Source organism: Taeniopygia guttata, chromosome 14 (assembly GCF_048771995.1).
Source record: "Taeniopygia guttata chromosome 14, bTaeGut7.mat, whole genome shotgun sequence".
NCBI lineage: Eukaryota > Metazoa > Chordata > Aves > Passeriformes > Estrildidae > Taeniopygia > Taeniopygia guttata.
The window spans coordinates 6,088,587-6,104,687 of record NC_133039.1 but is presented as its reverse complement, the minus strand read 5'-3'; the positions used below and the strand labels follow the sequence as shown (position 1 = coordinate 6,104,687).

The window sequence follows — 16,101 nt, the reverse complement described above, 5'->3', positions numbered from 1 at the left end:
CAGCCACAGCTGCTCTGGGAATCTGTGCCATGGTCTGAGCAAGTCTCTGTTGCTCCCTGACATCCACCTGCCATATTTAAGGACGCCCAGTTTAGAAGACAAAGGACCAGCACATGAACATTTTTAGAAAGCTCACACAAAACAAGTCTTTATTCTTTGTTGCAGAAAATAAATACAGGTGCATATTCCATATGCTTTTCTATAAAAGCACTCCTACAAAATCACTGAACTGCATACAACAGTACAACCTTTTTGGCTTTTAAAATGCAAATATTATACAGTCACTTCATTTTATTATCATTTAAAGCACTTGTAGCAAGCAGCTTTGGAAAAGGAATGCTTAATTTAGAAGCCAAATTCTTGCCTCAAGTATTTTGTGGGATTTTTCCATCGTGTATAGTGCAACTAACCTAAAAGCAACTAGAACAGTTTTTTGTAAAAGGTTTATTCCCACCAATCCCCCCCCCCCCCCCCCACAAAAAAAAAAAAACCCTGAAAAGGGGAAAAAATATTGTCTTAAAAACTGTTCTACCTTGATACTTAAACCAAGAAAAAACAAGAAGTGGCTCAATGGAAATATTAAGGTAAGCAGAATGCTTCACAGCTCGCTCTCTGTTCGATTCCAGTTTGGCCCGGGGTGTTTCTTTAGAGGAAGAAGCTTCTTTAATCATCCACTCCTATATTCCTGAAAAGGTAGGACATGGACTCCCCATTGTGGATCCTTCGAATGGCTTCTGACAGGATCATGCTGATATCCACAGTCTTGATTTTAGGGCACTGAAGTTTTTGTATTTCATGTGGAATTGTGTTTGTAACAACGACCTACAGGAAGAAGAAACGGTCAGGAAGACGTAGCTCTGTTGTTTTCCACCTTTTATACTGGAAGGGTGAGAGGGAGTTTTACAGATCCTACAAAACCACCCTGGCTGACAAAACAACATTTTACATTACTGTCAGGGTCACAATCTCAGGAAGAGCCATGTGTTGCCATAGGTTCCATGTATCCATGGATACTAATGGCACTGTCCCTCCTTCCTTTCATCCAGCCACACAGATCCAGAGGAGGTACAAAAACATCCCACCCACTGAAGAGAAAGGTGTGCTGATACTGACAATCCAGCATCCCACCACTTCCCACATTTCCCACTGCTCTGGTTTAAAGACATGTGGATGCTAATATTCCAGCACACAGTTCCATAGTAAGAAAGCCTGAACCAGGAACCTCCCATCTAAATCCTTAATGGCAGCATATGTCAACAATCAATTCAGGAGAAAATGGCTTGCTTAGAAAAGCCCCAGGTCACTTGATCAGAGCTCAGACTCCACACTCACTTCATCAATGGCAGACTCCTCGATCAGCCGGGGAGCATCTGAGGACAGCAGCCCATGGGTGGCCATGACAAAGATCTTGTAGGCCCCTCTCTCCTTGAGGGTCTCAGCTGCAGCCAGAAAGCTGTCAACATCATCTATGATGTCATCCTGCCAAAATCCCAGAGTCACGGAGGGTTCACCGCATCATACTGACAACACAGCACATCTGACTGACAACACAGCTTTACCCAGTGTAGCAAACCCCAAACTACAGAAAATTGTTATTTTCCTGACAAACCCAAACCAACTCTGCTTTAGAGAAAAGTGCATCAAGGAATGATAGAATGGCCTGGGTTGGAAGGGACCTTAAAGATCATCTCATTCCAAGCCATGCCATGGGCAGGGACACCTCCCATTAGACTTGGCTAACCGAAGTTCCACACAGCCTGGCCTTGAATGCTTCCAGGGACGGGGCAGCCACAGCTACCCTCCTAGGGAAAAATTTCTTCCTTATATCCAGTCTAAGCCTACTCCCCTGTAAGTCTGAAGCCATTCCCCCTTGCGCTGTCACTGCAGGCCCTTATAAATAGTCTCTCTCCATCTTTCTTGCAGGCTGTCCTCAGGTACTGGACAGGCACAATCAGGCCACCTCAGATCCTTCTCTTTTCCAGGCTGAACAATCCCAGTTCTCTCAGCCTTTCCTCACAGCAGAGCTGCTCCACCCCTCTGAGCATCTTGGTGGCTTCCTCCAGACTTGTTCCAACAAGTCCAGGTCCATCAGCTCAGCTTCACTGGCATTTCTAAAGTCACCAGTAGGAAAAGGGTGATTCTCCCCTCCTCCAGTGTGTGCATGCAGCACCTGAGCCCCTTCAGGTAAGCACTGAACAGAATTTCACCTGCTCTGCTCATGGAAACAAGGTCCCAGTGCTGCTTCCAGAGTGGATCCCTGCAGAGCTCCCAGCCACCTTTGTGAGTGCTCAGTGCTGCCCCTTCCTATCAGAAGTCCACCAGCAACCAAAGTTTAGTGGCTGATACAGAACAGCCACTTGATTTCTGCAACTTGAACATGTTTAATATCATTTATGAGAACTGATGGCATCTCACTTACCACAATGATAGCTATTCTTCCTCCTACATCTCCAACTACTGTGATAGGTGGTTTTTCCTTGGGAATCAGCACTGATTAATGGCAGATGTTTTTAGAGGGCAAAAAGGAGAAAGAAAAGAGGAAGTTTATATAATTTATTTGAGCTATAGAATAGTCTGATGGGTCACCACTATTAGAGACATGAAGCAGCAACTATTTCAACATCACTACTGAATGAAAATCAGCAATAAACAATTTTTAAGCTTAATTAAAATATTAACTATATTAATTTATACCAATTCTTTACCAATTCAATTAATTCTTAATTTCAGCACAGAAGCAGAGTGGCTTGCAGACACAACCAGTGACCCATTGACACCCACGCTGGGTTTGTGCCCTGCAGTTCTGCTGGTGCAGCTGGAGGTCACATCCACATTCAAGCAAGAAGGAATCATCTTCTCCCCACTACAAAAGATTTTTTTTTTCCTCTGTGAAGAACCACTCCTTTTAGACAGTCCATCTGTGCCAAACCCAATCCCTAAACCCACAAGAACACCAGGTAACACTTTCCCCCACAGACTTACTTACTGGGGATCTCCAGGCTGGGGTGGATAGCAGCGACGTATTTGGCTGTAGGAGGGGAGTGCCGACCGTCCACCATGTCAGACTCAGCATCCTGAGCTTCCCCGTGGATCACGGCGATTCCCAACCGCAAGCGCTCAGCAAACGACTGTGCCCTGCAGGGGAAGGGTTAAAAGAACCCAGGAAAAGGTTACAATTCAAATAACTCACCTGTCTGCAATCTTAACCTAGTTCCATCTTATTTCTAATGTTTCAGAGGGAAGTCAAACGATCCTAAAATTTTAGGAGAGTTCATGGAAGAAATTGGTTGCCCCTCAGTATCTTTTTTTAATCAGGTTTGTTAAAGTCAGAATAACCTTCAAAGTGCCCATATGGGCCTTAAAGCTACAAAATAAATGCTGCAAGTCACAAAATGCTGACTACTCCCTTCTGCTCTGCCTAACAGCCAAAATAACACTTCCCAGCCTTCAGCATCCTTGGGATCCCATGCTTTAGCAGGACACATCTAACAGTAATCAAGAGCAACCCTAATGTCTGGATTGTCAACATTTAATAGGAAAAAAAATACTCATATAAAAAGAGATAACAAGTGTTGACCTATTTATTTAGTACTAAATAAAGACAATATCCCTGACCTGCTGACACATAACCTGAGATAGCCTATGGAAAAGGGGATCCCGATGATCATTCTGCCTGACAAACCACACTTGGGAGTTGAACAGCTTGGATTTTTTAATTAGCTGACATGAAGTTCCTTCACACTGCGGTATTTCTTCAACTAAAATTAGAAATTTCTGTAAAGAAATGTAAGGTTAGTTGGGGGAGTGGGAAAAGCAAGAGACTCAGGAAAACAGGAATTTGCATCCCAGATATTGGAAGCAGCAAATACCAATTAGCACACCCATCCCACCTCACCTTGCACACCCAAGGGTTTGGGATCCTGCCTAAGCCACCCATCCAAGCCTCCTCTGGTCCAAGCACATCCAGAGTGATTCACTCTGCTCTAACATCAGTACCTTAGACCAGTGCCTGAATCACCTCCTCTGTCCTTAAGCCTTATTTAACTATCCAAACAGTATAAAGTCCACAGAATGATTTGCCCATTGTGATACTCAGTTAATTAAAAAATAAGAATCTTCCACCCTGTGGTTATCCTACAGTTGCAATATTTTTGCAAGTAGTTAATTACAGGTAATTATTATTACAAACATTAAGAGCTATGACTTAACAGGAATAATCCTATCAATAAAACTGTATTAATTATCTTAAAATGCAGTATTAAACTGAATAAAGTTCAAAGTAAGAGCAAAATGTTTAATTTCCAGTGAGGTCAGAAACCACAGCGACATTCTGAACTTCACCACACAAGGGTTCTCTTTCACAAGCAGGCATTCATCAAAAGTATTTTCCTAGATTGTTTTCAGCCTGAATTAGGCTGAAACATCCAATAATCCTTCTCCCAATACAATGTAACTCTTCACATATTGTCCTTAAATACTCATAGGAACACGTGCAGAAGCTAAACAATACAGTTCTGGATCCTCGCATCTACAAATCACTGCATGATGTGCAACTCATCTATTTGCTGGCAATTGATAATTACTGGATCAGCATTAAAATGGTGCAACAAACACTTGCCTCCACCCAAGAGGCAATACTGACACCATGGAAAAGAAATGCAAAAGAAACAAATGTAAAATTACCTGGCCAAAATAAAAGAAATCACAAAAAGTACTGTTGGAGAAAAAGATGACAAAAGGTGGTTTGTTACAGAAAATAAGGAAAACACGAAGTATCACAATTTATTGGCATGGAAGTCCATATATCTTCTCAACAAACTCTTGGTTTGTCACCACAGCAAAGACAGCATCTCTTAAACCACCATCCAGCTCTTACAGCACCTGCTGACAGCACTGTAATTCTAGAGTTTAGGAACAGTCAACTAAAAAGCTTCATGGATTAAGAACAGTCATTCAACCACCAAGGACTTCACAATCACAATCTTCTCAAACAACAAACCCAATTTCACCATCTGTGTTTAGGATCTGATCAGCCATGTTTGTAGTTATGCCCATGTTAAGAAACTCATCTGGATTAATGGCATTACACTTCCATCCACTCTTCCTCATTTATTGCAGGAGATTTATAATGGCAATGCACACAAAGATAACATGATTAAAAACCTTCTTAATCATAAGCACTGCACTGATTTACCACATCCTTTTGTATGTTTTTTTTTACTCTTCTTAGATGTATTATGATTACAGCAATGATGTAAAAACTACACAGCTGACAGAGGAGAACTGGGAGGGGGGTGAAGGCTGCATCTTCTAATTGTTGCCTATTTTCCTTCACTTGATCCTAGTAACAAAATCCCGACACAGATTTCCTGCTCTAAGGCAAGAGAGCAGATCTTACCCACCTCTTTGCAGATGCAGGAGATTTGGCCACAATTACAGCATTCCTGTAGTCTGGTATCTGTAGTAAATAACAGATAGCAATGTCCACTTCATATCTTTAGACAAATTTAAACTCAGTAAGAATCAGAGAACTTTATTTTGCCAGAAGAATTTTTTAAGCATCGAACATTTTACCTAAGGAAGCAACCTCAAGAATCCATGGTATATGATCAAGGTTGACAGCTCAGTAAAAACATGTATTTAGAAAATTCAGATATTAACTTCAAACCTTTTATAAACCCCATTTTATAGTACAGATAACAGAAAAGTAACTGCTTTGGACATCAGGGTTACACCCACAAGTGCTGAAAGAAACAGGAAACCATGAAAATTAAAGTTTCCTGTTCAACCTAAATTGTCTTTCATCACTAAAAACCAGCATTTTACAACTTCCTATTGTCTTATACAGTACCCCAAGAAAAGTCACACCTCTCCATCACATCACACTGACTCTTTCTCTGGACCATCAGAAGGGATAAAACTTCCACAGCCACTGCACTGATCCTGTAGGCAAAGTCTCACAGTGCTGCAAACTCTGCCATGCTGTCAGCACCAGGAGATGCTGCTGCAAACGCTGACAGCACCAGAGGGATGAGGCCAGCAAGTCTGGGTTTCCCTCTGATGTCTGACAGGTGCTTCAGTCAGGCTTCACAAGCACAATCTGCTCCTGAGTTTGCTGCCCCTGCCCCATTCTCACACTGGTTTTTCACTCCAGACTCCTGATCCCTATTTAACGAGCATTTTAGTCTCCATCTCTCAAAAGTTTCTTATTCTCATCTCCATTTTTCCTGCAAACAGTGACCCCACATCAGATTCATCTAACCTGTAACATTCCAAACATTCCAGCATTCACACTTTCAGTTCTTTCCAACAGCAGCTACAACTGCACTCTCTCTGGTATCTCATTTTACCCCACTCCTTGCAAACTCAGCCTTTTCCTTCCCTGTGCTGCCCTGGGATGATCCATCTCTATGGAGAGCAGCTTAAAGAGAACCTGTCTGTCCTTCCAGCCAAAAACCACAGTCCTGAGCCAAGCAAAGTCCTACAGAGCAGGTCCAGTCCTCAGAATCCCAGTGTTAAGGGATGGAAGACACTTCACTAAGTACCTGCAAACTGATCTGCTAGGGATGGAATTCACAGATTTGTGGGGATGACACCCTGTCATGCAGCTCACCACCTTGTCAGATGTCAAATACTCATTCCAGAGCACAGGAATACTTGGGGTTTCTGCAAACACAGGCAAAGTAAGTTCTTCCACAATCTTATTCACAATATACGAACTGCACTGGCTGATTATTTCCAAAACACTACCTGAAATAGTCATGGGGAAGAAAAAATAAGTTCTGAATTTGGGCAAGGGCTCAACCAACGGTAAGTAAGAAATTTACTGAGGACTTCAGGCAACGTTAATAATCCACAATGTTAGTAACTCCACCTATAAACTGGGAATTCAGCATGTTCTGTCCTCTGCAAACACTGAGTTATACAAGAGGCTACAAAGATTAACATGATGGAAGGTATGGACAAGGCAGGGCCTGTCACTCGACATAACAAAGGCTTTGATCTAGTTCAGACACCATTGCCTCATTTTTCCTCTGCCAAATTAACAAATTTGTTCTCAGCTCTTCAAAAATGAAGTCAGAAAGCCAGAAATGTCATCCCAAAGACTCTGAGGTGTCAACATGACCATGTAACAAAGGGCTGTGTCACTCTGGGATTAACACCTGCACAAGGGAAAGAGAAGCCACGAAGTATCCAACACTTGCAAGCACACAGAGGAAAACACCAAACTATTTTCATATCACAGGAATTTCACTGATTGGACTGGCTTCATGCCAGAACAGCAAGTGACTCTCTTCACATCTAGGCATATATTTCCAACAGGAAACAACTACAAGCCCTCATTCTCCTAACTTTCAGCGAAATGTTTTTAAAGTGATTTTCATTCTCATCAAGCTGGACTCCATTTTGTGCCCCTCAGTACATCCCATCATGATTCCCACAGCTTTGAAAACCCTGGCATTCCCAGCACAGGATATCCAGTAAGTTGTGGCCAAGAGGAACTTGAGATGAATACTGAATTCCCCCTGAGCAGCAAAGGAGCAAAGTTTTAAGCAGAGATACTATAAATTATCTGGCTGGTGAAGGTACTTGCCAGTACAGATCCCATGTGATCAGATCCATTCAGTTAATTCTGGTTTTAGAAAATCCCCTCATGGATGAGCAGAAGGATGAAGAACTGAAAGTATCTTTTAAAACGTCTTTACACATTCTTCAGATCTCTACATGGCTACTTTTTAGACTGTACAGCAGTGTCAGACTCAAAGCTGCAAAAATTCTGTGTAAACCATTAAAAGCTCAGGAATCACAATGTGCTTCAAGATCAAATCAGGACCATGATCTTGTTATTGACCATAAACCACAGTTTCAAGCAACACATCAAGGCAAAACTTGTCTTGTGTCTATGTATTTGGTTTTCTACGTCTGTTCTTTTTTTAAGTCAGGAAGTGCTTACAATGTGCAATACTTCTTTCCTGAAACACAAGATGAATGACTGTGGCAAAGCCAGAGCCTGGAGTTTTGTTCTGCCATCCTCTTTGACTCTATTACCAGATGAAATTATAATGAGGCATTGAAGCAGATTTTAATACTGTCATAACACAATCATGTTGGTTTGGGTTTCTTTAAGGGGGTGGGGTGGGGTGTGTTTTGTTTTTTAAATTGAGGCATTCCTATCTTTATAAAAAGAAATAGCTTGGATTCAAAAGCAAGAGTGAGCTAAACCCTTTCTCTCACCAGGAAGAAAGCACTTGCTTTATTCCAAATTACCATTAGTCAGAGGCTTAACGTGCATCTTATACCTACAATTACCATTTGCACATTTTGTACAGGCCAATTTACCAGTAGCACTTCTCAAAACCCTTATAAAAATAAGATGGAGAAATGGAGGCACAGAACATCCCAAGTTAAGCTCCTCAAGTCAAGACATGCAGTCTGAACTAACAGTGAGTGAGATTTCCACCCACCAGCCTGACTTTCAGAGCACAATCAATAGGCTCTCTCATAGTTTACAATTTCCAAAGTGTTTCTTATTATGTGATTTAAATTTATACCCACACAAGCAGCCCATCCTATAAATGTCAAGGAAACTGGAAACAGAAAAGGAAGAGGACATTGAGAGCAAGAAAATCCTATTTTTTTTTTTTTAATATTGTAAGGGGAATATATCTAAGGGAAAAAACAGCATTGCTGCATGGCTAAGAAAACACCAGCTCTTCAGGAAAGCAAATGTTAAATGTGGAGAAGAGAAGAACCAACAGCTCCCAACACCACTCCCTGCCCCAACATGACCCTTCCCCCCCTAAAATTCAGTTTGAAGAGTTTATCTTTTCAGAGGGATTTGTTTCAGATGCCCTGAGACATGACAAAAAAAAAATAAAAAAACAACTGTAATAACGGGCCTTCCTCACCTCTTCTTGGATGTACTGGAGTAAAAATGGGGATGCTCTCAAGTTATCTACTGGAATATTGAAGAAACCCTGAATTTCCTTCTGATGTAGATCCATAGTAATAAGATGAGTTAGTCCTTTAAAACAAAACAGATACACAGAGAAGCACATCAAGACAAGTAACAGAGAACAGACACTTTATTTTTCTGTTTCACTGCAGTTTGTCCATCCAGAAAATTTCTAAGCTGCATGAAAACACTAAAATAAAAATAAATTAATTTTAGTCCCTCTTACGCACACTGGCATTAACATGTTTTGAGGCTTTTAAAGTGACTTTTTGAAAAGAACCTCAGGACGCTGCCCATAATTGACTCTGCAGTGCCACACTGAGGCAGGAAGATCCTTCTCCACTGGACAGGGGACAAAATGGAAGCACTAATTTGTCCTGTGTCACACAGCAAGACCCTGGCATGCTCTTTTGTTCTGAACTCCTGAAAAAGGGGCCAAGATCCTCATCAAAATCCACTTCTCTCAAAGTAACAGCCCAGATCCCACAGTTTGTTATAACTGCCTGCTTTTTCCCAGGGATGGGAGTGAAAAGAAAGAAGCAGAAAATGTGTTGAAGGCTGTGAAGATGAATAATCTCATTCTCCCACATGGTCTCAAATGTAAAGGACAAAGTGCATTCATCCAACAAGGAAAAAAAAGTAAAAAACAAGACAGAAATGACAAGGCACAACTGTTCCAGACTGTAAGAAAGGCAAAGGATGGTATTATGAGAAGTCCCAAAGCAGCTCAGCCCAGCAGATTCATTTTGCCAGCTCAGTACAACTCAATATAAAATGGTTGTAACAAATTTGGGTTTTTTATGAACTCATAATTTGGAAACATTTCTAATTACATTCTCCTTTTTACATAGGTTTTAAACACATTAAAAGCTTGGCAGTTACTTTTAAACAGAGTCCAAACTTGTGTATAGATCTCTCCAAACCTGGAAGCTGACAGCAGGAGCCCCCCTTGCTCTGATTTAAGGACAGCCACATTCTTACCAGCTTTGCACATCATGGAGGCCAGCAACTTGGAGACAATGGAGCCCCTTTTCCTCATCTTGCACTGTTTGCTGTAGGGGAAGTAAGGAATCACTCCAATAATGCTTTTGGCACAGGAGGTTTTGCATGCATACACCATGATCAGGAGCTCCATGATCGTGGTATTCACATCCCTGCAATGAGAAACATCTGCTTCTGTAGCTGGTGCATAAAAATCCTCTATTCACCACAGTATTTACACCCAGCAGAGATGGAGAGGGCACATTTTTAGAGAACTGGTCATCAAGAAACATCTACATTTCTGCTGCCATTAAAAAAAAAAAAGACTTAGCATTTGTAAAGTTATTTTCATATAAAATTAAAGAATTTCTGCATCACAGGACACATTGCCCAGGAAACGTTCCTCCTACATCTTAACTTTGTGATGGTGCTAGAGACAGGGAGCTGAGAAGAGAAGAATTTAGAGACTGACATAAGCAAAAGAATACACTTAGGGAAGGAATGTAGAGACCAAGGGGAAGGTTTTATTGATAGAGTCACTAAAAATTAAAATTGTAGAAGCTACCTTATGCCAAAGCTGTCTTTGTGAACATATAAAAAACCCAACAAATCCAATACCAAAAACCTTCCACAAGCCTCTATCTAGTTCATATAAGTTTATCACACTGCATCACAAACACAAAAGGTGATTAAAAATGGAAACCAGAAGCATTGCTATGGACAGCCCACATCAAATGCTAGCACAGGGTCTTTAAACAGTTACTCACTTTGAAACTGTTTGGATGATAAATACATCCTTTCCTCTCACAGACTCCTGAATCTGCACTCGTGTTTCTGCCAAGAAAAGAAATATGTCATATTTGCAAGAGGAAAAACTCTTTTTAGAGCCTAAGAAAAGGGGAACTAAAACATTCAAATCAGTGTCAGGTGCATTTCCAGTTTTGCTAATTAAATGCTCACCTCTGTTTGGCTCTTGATAAACCTGAACCTTCCCCATCTCAACTCCCAAGCGCCTGCAGGAACAGAAATAAGGTAGAAGTCAATAAGGGGAGAGGAAGGGCAAATCAAATGTAGATCCCATATAATGCAACAGTTACTGAAAAGGCTGCATTCCATGGGAAAGAAAGAAAATCCCAAACCATAAAACCAGTAATTACAGTGAACATCTCTTTAAAAAGCACCTACTATTTCCAAGAACTGCACTGCAGACTATGCTAAACTTATTTTCCAGTCAAGCTCACAAGAAGCAGCAGGGAAAAAAAAAAAGCTGGAATACTAAATCATGTAACACATTTTGTGATTTTTTATTTCTTGCGCTATATATATATATATATATATATATATATATATACACACACACACGTGGCAACATACATGTGCACAATACTTAAAAATACTGGTTTTAAATCACTCTTCTCTATAGAAAAAAGTCAACGCAGAGTGAAGACGAAAGAGTAGCAAGCACTATTCTATGGATAATGGAAGAATAATATCTGCTGTATTTATTCCTTGTCAGCATTAGCTAGACCTCATCACTACAAAGAGACCAGAGTATGCTCTGCACTCAGCCCAAACTCTTTCTACACATAACCTGAGTTCCTTTGCACTCCCCTTTCTCCTTCTATCACACCTAACTTTGGGTAAATAAGGCTCTGGAAGAAATCCATCCTAATATTCCCAGTAATGTTATGTATCCTAATTAGCACAGTACTTTAAGTCCTAAAAGTTCTGCTACAGCTATTCATGGATTTAAGCTAAAGAAATGTTCCCATCCGAAATATAAAGAGACCAGGAGGGATGTAGTCTTCCTACCTAAAAATACCCCACTACAATGAGTGAAAACTTCTGCCATGATGATTTAACACGATGTAAACACTAATTATTCCACGTGTTTCCTATAAAATGCTGCAGCCAGCTGCGGAACAATTTAAATACAAATTACTCTCTCTGTTATTGAGCTGTTGAAATACATTTTCCAATAGAGCACACTCAATATTCTTGCAAATCATGGCAGTTTTCCCCATGTCACTTCCCTTAAATAGGGAAGTGAAATGTGCAGTAAAACAAATCCCATCAGAATAACCCCAAGATGCAAGTTCCCTGCAGACTTTACTTACTCAGCAATCCTCTTGGACAGTTCCATGCATGAGGAATTGGAATTAGCTGAGAACAGCACCAGCCCACCCTTGGTGATATTCATGATGGCCCCAATTTCAGTTGATGGCACACAAAACATCAACCCTAAGTTGTTTTGCCGCTCCTAAAAGACTGCAAGAGGTCAAAGGTCATTTAAATTCATTTTTAAAAAACAAAGAAAAACAAGACATATTTTCTCTGTTTAGAAAGTGTAGTCTCCCAGAATCCTGGATATTCCTTAAAATCTGTTATCCCCACATTAATAGCTTCCCTACAGCTCTCCAAAGATCCCCCAAGACAACTTTCTAGCACCGATTTTTTCTTCCTTTTTAACTGTTTTCCTCAGGCTATCATTCAGTAACACTGATAGTTTTATTCCATCAGCTTGTCCAGGTCATTTTCCAGAACTGAGCAAAGTTGATTGACTTTTCCAAAATCACAAAGACAGTCTGGGGTAGAATTAAGCCAAAAAGAGCTCCTGGGCCCTGCCCAGAAGAGTCTATTTCCAAAGCTGAGTCTCTTCCCATTACTTTGCAGTAACTTAAAAACTTACAAATAAGGATGAAATGTAAGGAAGAATTCAGTGAAGCTGACAGCTGCAAATAATGACCTCTTGCACAGCAAATCCACTTGGTGAAGCAGCTGTTGTCATTCTTTGAAAGCAATATTTCTCCTGTGAAAACACGAGAAAAACATCAGGAGGAGATCACTATAATTTGGTTTTCTTGTTTCAAATAAAGGCACAAACCACTAATCTCACCAAGGATTTGATGGGATATCATGTTTTTATTATTCTTTTTAAATTACATTTTCATGGTTACTTCTACTATAAAATTTTAGTCTAAAGGGGAAAAAAAAGATCCCATTGACCAGCAGTGCTGGATAGATGGAAGCAGCATTCAGCTCAAAATCCTGCTGCACTTCACTTCTGCTGCATAAATAATCCAATCCCTCATCTCCATTTCAGCATTATGTAGGAGACTGGACATATGAAATATGAGTGGCATAATTTAAACCAAAGTAAACAGAAGTTACAGTGAAATCAGTAACTTCTTTCCTGGTAAACATCTCCCTGCTGAGAAACAGAATTATCTAACTGGTTAGAAAAGGCTGATGATGTATCAACTATAAAGTACTCCAAAACAACAACTAAAAGAAAAAGAAGAGTTTTGTATTTACAGGAGAAGCTGGCTAGGTCTGTAATGAAACTCCTTCACACCTCCTTTACCACCAGACAGTCTGGCTCAGTTTAACTGTGTCAGAGGAACCCGATTCACTCTTGTGAAGAGCCAAAGTCAAGTCTTGTTAGGAACTTCCTAACAACAGATCTGCTGGTGCTGTGAGTAAAAACCTGCCTATCATCAGAACTGTGCACAGACTGAGCAGAAACAGTGACAGCTTCAGCCCCCATTCAGTCTGAATGTTTCACTGCACTAAAACCAGAGGGGCCTCCCATATCCCCAAAGCAAGACCTGCATCCCTCTCAAATGAAATACCTAAAAAAAAAAACCTTTTCTTATCTAGTGTTTCTCTGCTCTGCTGCTCACTCACTCCCTGCAACTCCCAGCTGTCAACTAATGGCCATCACCTATCAAATATTCATGATGGTGTTCAAGATCCATCTCAGCTCCACCAGAGTGAACAACCTGAAATGCTTTTAGGTCTGAGAACACCACCTGAGAGCACCCTGCTTGTGTGCCTGGATGGAATAGCGAGGAGGCAACTTTCTGTGTTACTAAAAGTAGTTACAGAGTGTTCAGAAGGCGTGTTTTTATCCAGTTGTGTGTCTTCTTTGTTCCATAGATTAGGGAAATGAGGAGCTGATTAAGAGATCTGAAAAGATGAGTTGCTGGCTCCCAACTATTGCTGAGGGTGCACTTTACACCACAATACGATGATGTATTTACAAGCAACAGTTAACATTGCTCTTTATGTTATTATAGGTCAAGGGCTTTCTTGTGGATGTACTTCAGCAGCTGCAAGTGGGCTATGGTACGTGTGGGCAGGGAAGTTGCATTTCAGGAGTAATATGGATATATCAACCTTCAAACAGGTGTTGGGACAAAAGCAAGCTCACAAAACTTTATTAGATGTGCAAAGGCATGACTCCACAGGGATACATGGGACAATAACCTTTGGTTTGAGGTGGGCCAACCTTCCAAGATTGAACACAAGCACCACAGAACAGGCTGCAGCACAAACACCTGCCTTTCCGTCTGGGCTGCACACAATTACACATACACATCATGATGAGCACAATTACTGGGCACACATGGCTTTATGCTTCCATCAGCTGATGATGTCCACACAGAAAGCCACAGATGCAGGAATACCTGGACGGGATAAGGAACAGACCCCATGGGATGGAGGGAATCTGCACCCTCTCACCAATCTCCCCACAGGGAATCTTCCCGTCCCTCCACACTCACCAATCCGTGTGGGCGAACAGAGCCTGCCAGCCCACATCTCCCTAGCAGTGCTTCGGATGCTCCAGGTGTGTTCCACAGGCCCCGTGGATCCCATCCCATCCCTCCTCCCCGAGAGCGGCCCGGGCACGCCGCAGCCCCTCACCTGTGGGGCAGCCCCACAGCCCGAGCAACCCCGAAAAGGGGAGCCCAGGAGAGGGTCTCCATCCCCTGAGGGAAGGGCGACGCAGCCCATTCCTCAGGCGTCGGAACCCCGCGTGGGGAATGGGCACGTCCTGCCCTCACACAGCCGGCTGAACTGGGCTGAGCGGGCGGGAGCGCCCCTCGCTGAAGGCCTTACCTGCCGGCTCCGGCCCGCCGGCCCCGGGAGGAGAGAAAGCGGCGCGGCCGGAGGGGAAGGAGGGGGAGAAGCAGAGGCGGCGGCGGAGCTCAGCCCCTCCGGAGCTCCGCGGGCAAGATGGCGGCGGCCGTGAGGGAGGGAGCGCGCGCGGGCGGGGCGGGCCCGAGGCGGTGCCGCCCCCCCCAACCCCCGCGTGAGGGGAGCCGGCGCCATCTTCCCCCTCACGGGCCGTGCTGCCCGGGGGCAGCGGGATGGGGTCACCGGGCGTTGGGGTTTTAGACTCGTCAGTGTCGGAAGAGACCCGCAGGATCATCCACAGTCCGACTGTCAGCGCAGCAGCACCACGAAACTACATCGGGTGCCTCTTCCAACACCTCCAGGCAGCGTGACTCCACCGCCTCCCTGGGTATCTATTCCAATGCCTGACCACATGGACAATGAAAATATTGTTTTCTAATATCTAATTTAAATCTCCCATGTGTCAGATTAAGGCCATTTCCAAGACCAGCCCCCTCCTCTCTACAACATCCTTTCAGGGAGTTGATGACAATGGTAAGGGCTTTGAGCACCCTCCAGAGTAAACAAACCCAGCTCAGCCATCCCTTATAAAATACATTTTCTAGACCCATCATGAGCCTTGTCCTTTGCTGAAAAAGAGAAGTACACATCTGAGTCCCCAGCTGGGATGATGGGGGGTGGGACCCCAACACCACAATTCAGCTGCCGCCCCACCAAAAATTACCCCAGTGCAAAATCCATGTGGAATAACACAGTGATGTCCACAGGGTGTCATTATTTTGGAGCTCCCACATCTGCATCCCCACCAGAGAGGGGTGGAAGGGCGGCTGCATCCTAGCCAGACACGGAGCTACTGTCTGGCCTTTGCCATCAGCAGTGTTTATAGAAAAAGAGGCATTTCTGCAAAGTAAATTAAGAACAGAAACTATCAGTGGCCTCTCAGTTCCTTGTCAAAAGCACACACGATTTTTCCGGAGTCCTCTCAGGACTTTCCTTGCCACGTGCACTGGTTGAACTGCACAAAGATTCATCTGACACCTGAAATGAATGAATGAGGCTCTTATTTCAGTCGCCCTGTTTAAAAAGAAAAAAAAAAAAAAAAAGCTTTGTCCCAAGACATCCATGACAAAACTGCTTTGGGGAAGCTACAGTCATCCCACACAGACATACATCCCTCCTTTAAATACAAAACCCAAACACCATGTTTTTTCCCCTGACTGCACAGTTAGAACCTGTTTTAAATT

At 42.6% G+C, this 16,101-nt stretch overlaps 1 protein-coding gene across 2 annotated transcripts; it reads right to left on the bottom strand.

Annotated features, from left to right (window-relative positions):
- Nucleotides 1-120: 120 nt before the first annotated feature.
- PRPSAP2 (phosphoribosyl pyrophosphate synthetase associated protein 2) lies at nt 121-15,911 on the bottom strand. 2 transcript variants are annotated; one of them, XM_030285128.4, is made up of 12 exons: nt 14,840-15,911; nt 12,627-12,746; nt 12,055-12,197; nt 10,898-10,950; nt 10,705-10,771; nt 9,938-10,110; nt 8,910-9,025; nt 5,403-5,458; nt 2,987-3,135; nt 2,420-2,490; nt 1,333-1,479; nt 121-822 (listed from the first exon to the last, which is right to left on the bottom strand). In XM_030285128.4, the coding sequence occupies exons 3-12, from the start codon at nt 12,171-12,173 to the stop codon at nt 664-666; spliced, it is 1,110 nt and encodes a 369-aa protein (XP_030140988.4). In that variant the 5' UTR covers nt 12,174-12,197; nt 12,627-12,746; nt 14,840-15,911; the 3' UTR covers nt 121-663. The 2 variants fall into 2 exon arrangements, with proteins under 2 accessions (XP_030140988.4, XP_004175008.5); XM_004174960.6 differs by having other exon boundaries at nt 12,055-12,205; nt 14,840-15,907.
- Between the last annotated feature and the right edge of the window lie 190 nt (nt 15,912-16,101).